The following is a 4,282-nucleotide window of genomic DNA, read 5'->3' as shown; positions in this document are numbered from 1 at the left end:
TTCGCTTGAGTCTGCCGCACTGTCGCACCTAAATCAGGCACTAGAGCGTTCAGCGGTGTTCGCATACGCCGCCCCAAAAACAACTCCGCCGGTGTAGCGCGAGTCGTGGTATGGGGAGTAGCTCGGTAATGAAACAAAAATCTCGAAACTTTTGTGTGCACAGATCCTGACTGCTGCTTCTTGAAACTGAGTTTAAAAGTTCCCACACACTTTTCAGCTAAGCCATTCGATTTAGGCGACCTCGCAGGCGTCGTTAAATGTACCACGCCGTTCCGCTTACAGAACGCTTTGAATTCCTCCGACAGGAAACACTGTGCGTTGTCCGTCACTATCGTGTGTGGCATCCCCCAACAAGCAAATGACTGGCGTAGGTGCTCCAATGTTGCGGATGTGCTCGTGCTGCGCGACGGGTACACGTCAACCCACTTTGAGTGCGCATCCACAATGACTAAAAACATCCAGCCCGACATCGGTCCACAGTAATCCAAGTGTATGCGCTCCCACGGACGAGACGGCCACGCCCAGGGATGAACAGGCGTGTCCGGCACATTGGCACGATACATCTGACATGTGTCACACTGGTTCGTCATCGCGACAATATGTTCATCCAAATTGGGCCACCATACGTACATGCGCGCAAAAGCTTTTGTGCGTGACTCACCGTGATGCCCCTCATGTAACATGGCTAATACCCGTTTCCTCCCCTGAGTCGGAACGATGACTCGGGAGCCCCACAAGATGCACCCATCCTGCACACTGAGCTCTGCCGCCCGACTTTTGAACGGCTGGAACTCGGGGCCCAGCGGCGCCGACTGCTGTGGCCACCCATCTCTAACAAAGTGTAAAACCGCCGAGAGCACTGGGTCTCGCTCTGTCCAACTGCGGATCTGAGCCACAGAAACCGGCGAATCATCCAGAAATTCCAGCAAATGAATGGTCTCCGCCGGCACGGGACTCACTGACGTCACGTCCCCCGGCACCGGCAAACGGCTCAGAGCGTCACAATGAACCTGTCTCGCGCCCGGTATATACTCCAGATGATAGTCATATGACCCTAACATAATCGCCCAACGGATCACTCTCGGCGAAGCCATAAGCGGGAGGGGTTTCATCTCGCCAATTAAACCCAGCAGGGGCTTATGATCCGTTTGGATAACGAACGTCTTGCCAGCTAAATAAAAGTGAAAATGTTTGACCCCTGCCACCACCGCTAAGCCCTCTCTGTCAGTTTGCGAGTAACGCCGCTCCGTCTCATTGAGCGTGCGCGAATAATACGCTACTGGGCGCTCGCCGGACGGCGTCTTTTGACTGAGGACACAACCGATCCCCACCGGACTGGCGTCACATGCCAGCGTGATCGGTAACTGAGGATCAAAGTGTGCCAGAACGGGAGGGTTCCGTAACAGGCGCTTGGCATCCTGAAATGCCTCCTTTTCCGCGTCCGCCCATTTCCAAACAGCATCCTTTCGCAAAAGAGCGTACAGTGGTGACAGCGTAGTGGCCAGACCACGCAGAAACTTCCCGTAGAAGTTAACCAGTCCCAGCCAGCAGCGCAGCTGGGACACATTTTCCGGCTCCGGGGCCGCTGTGATCGCCTCCACTTTGTCATCTGTCGGTTCGACACCCTCACCACTGATCTGATGACCCAGGTACACCACCCTGTGAGCTCCGAAAACGCACTTGTCCTTGTTAAGCCGCAGTCCGGCCTCACGGATACGCGTCAACACCGCTCGCAGTGCGACATTATGCTCCTGCAGCGTCTTACCCGAGACTACGACATCATCCAGAAAGACGCATGTCCCTGGGATGCCCGCTAAGAGCACCTCCATCGTTCTTTGGAAAAGTGCTGGTGCGGATGAATACCCAAACCCGAGTCTTGTGGGCTTCAGTAAGCCTTTTAGAGTGTTGACGGTAAGATATTCTCGCGATTTTTCGTCTAGAGGGAGCTGATTATAGGCCGATTTGAGATCAACCTTTGAGTACACCGTACTCCCCTGGAGCTTTGCTGAGAGCTCTTCAAAACGCGGTAAAGGATACTGCTCCACCGGAGCCGCTTTATTAATGGTCAGGCGGTAGTCCCCACAAATCCTCACTGACCCGTCAGATTTCGGCACTAGCACTAGCGGTGCCGCCCACTTACTCGATTTCACGGGCTCCCACAAGCCCCGATCGATCTCGGCCTGCAACTGGTGCTCCACCTGCTCCCGGTACGCCAGGGGCACCGGGCGAGCCTTGAAAAAGCGCGGCTGAACTCCGGCATCCACCTCAATGCTCACCGGATCGCCCGCGTAGCGTCCTAGTTGTGGGCTGAAAACATCATCAAACTCAGCCACGAGACCCTCAATCGACGCTTCGGTAGACAGCCGACAAATAGCTGGCCAGTCTAGTCGGAGCTTGGCCAGCCAGTCCCTTCCCAACAAAAACGGACCTGAACCCTCCAGGATAATCAGAGACAAATCAGCAGCCTGACCCTCATATCTGACCTGTACCTGCACCTGTCCCACGCTCGGCAATATCTCGCCACTGTACGTTTTCAGCACTTTGGTACATGGCTGAATCACCGGTCCCCCTTTAGGCCAAATCTTTCGGTACCCCTGCTCTGAACAAACCGATAGCGCTGCCCCAGTGTCTACCTCCATTCGTACCGGTTTCCCATCCACAAACACATCAACACACAATGGTGGTTTTCGCTCGGTCCCACCAATCTCACGAGATTTGAACAGAAAATACACATCATCGTCCGGCCCCTGCCTTACTTCCCCAGGCTCACCACCAGACACGTCACCTGAGACCGTACCTTCCAAGTAAGCAGGACCCGATTCCTCTGCAGCTGCGCGGCACTCCCCGGCAGCGGCCGCTCCCGACGACTGGCGCGTGTCCATCATCCCGGAGCCGTGGTTCTCAGTCCACGGTCCGGGCCCGCCGCCGTCTCGGAATGCCTCCAGACCATCGTCGTCGAGATGATACACCCGCGGAGACCAGCCGGCACGACAGGCGGCTCGCACGTGCCCCACAGCGTGGCACCGATAGCAGCGCAGCCGCCGCGCCGGACAGTCCTCCGTCTCCGCGTGCTGCTGTCGCAGACAGTACGGGCACTGCGGCTGGCGGAGCGCGACACCCCGACGCCGTCCGCTGTCGCCACCGCCTCGTACCCGTCCTGGTGAAGATCCAGTGAAGATTGCAGCCTCGCCACCCGTCCTGGGACTGGGCTGCTGCAGATTCCGCTGCTGGCCGCTGCTGATCCAGCCACCGCGACCGCGGCCGCGGCCGCCGCCTCGACCTCCAGCGCCGCCCCTCCTGGCACCGTGCCAGCTGACCGCGTGGATGACGTCATCCGCCGCGACCGCTCCGCTCAACAGCGAAGCGTCTGCGTCCGCCGCCTCGCTGAGTTGGGCGATGTCAATAGCCGACGCCAGAGAGAGATGTTGCTCCTTCAGCAGCTTGGCTTGAATATGTGCATTTTGAAGGCCGCACACGAACCTGTCCCTCAGCATTTCCTCCAGTGTTTCACTCAGAAAATGACAGGGCTTGGCCAACCGACGCAAACGAGCCACAAATGCCGAGACAGACTCTCCGTCTTCTCTCACGGCGCGATTAAAGCTGAACCGTGCCACGATTGCTGAGGATGCCGGCTCAAAATGTCCCAGCAGGAGTTTGATGATCTCCTTGTAGCTAAGTGAGCTCACCGTGGCCGGCGCGATCAGGTCCTCGAGTAGGCTAAACACGTCACTGCCCACCACACTCAAGAAGATTGCTCGTCGACGCACTTCTTCCTCTTCCTTTACACCATTAGCGATGAAAAATTGTTCCATGCGCCGTGAATAGGTCCCAAAACTTTCGGCCTGTGGGTCGAACTCCGCCATTCTCCCCACACCAGCCATCCTTGGCTAGTTCCACGCGAGCCGCGCGTCCTCGTCGCCAATGTTACACCACGGCGGTCCGTTCTGTACTGGTTTATTGAACCGCGGCCTCGGCTCAGGCCGTGCGCCGCGGGCCGAGTCAGGGGCGGCGCCAGGTACAGCGGCACATGAGCCACTGGCGCAGCCAGGGTGGGGCAATCTACTACAGTGACGTCCATGCTGAAGGCAATACTCCCCGCAGGTAGCTTATACCCGGGGTAGGCGTCGAGAGGCGTTGTAGGTACTCGTCAGTGCTTCGGAGGTGGGCCGGGACGAACTGGAGAAGCTGGCTTAAAATCTTCTCTAACAGTTGCGAGATCTTGTCGAGAGGGTCACCACACAGACACGATCGTCGAAGGGGGACACCCCGGCTTGTGTTCCTT

At 57.5% G+C, this 4,282-nt stretch overlaps 1 protein-coding gene across 1 annotated transcript; it reads right to left on the bottom strand.

Moving 5' to 3' along the window:
* Nucleotides 1–2,029: 2,029 nt before the first annotated feature.
* On the bottom strand, nucleotides 2,030–4,072 carry LOC122375785. Its single transcript, XM_043355288.1, has 2 exons — nucleotides 2,798–4,072; nucleotides 2,030–2,307 (listed from the first exon to the last, which is right to left on the bottom strand). The coding sequence occupies exons 1-2, from the start codon at nucleotides 3,879–3,881 to the stop codon at nucleotides 2,297–2,299; spliced, it is 1,095 nt and encodes a 364-aa protein (XP_043211223.1). The 5' UTR covers nucleotides 3,882–4,072; the 3' UTR covers nucleotides 2,030–2,296.
* Between the last annotated feature and the right edge of the window lie 210 nt (nucleotides 4,073–4,282).

The sequence above is a fragment of the Amphibalanus amphitrite genome, unplaced genomic scaffold (assembly GCF_019059575.1).
Source record: "Amphibalanus amphitrite isolate SeventyFive unplaced genomic scaffold, NRLGWU_Aamphi_draft 001919F_arrow, whole genome shotgun sequence".
Taxonomy (NCBI): domain Eukaryota; kingdom Metazoa; phylum Arthropoda; class Thecostraca; order Balanomorpha; family Balanidae; genus Amphibalanus; species Amphibalanus amphitrite.
Note: the sequence above shows the minus strand (reverse complement) of the source record. Positions and strands in the feature narration are given on the sequence as shown.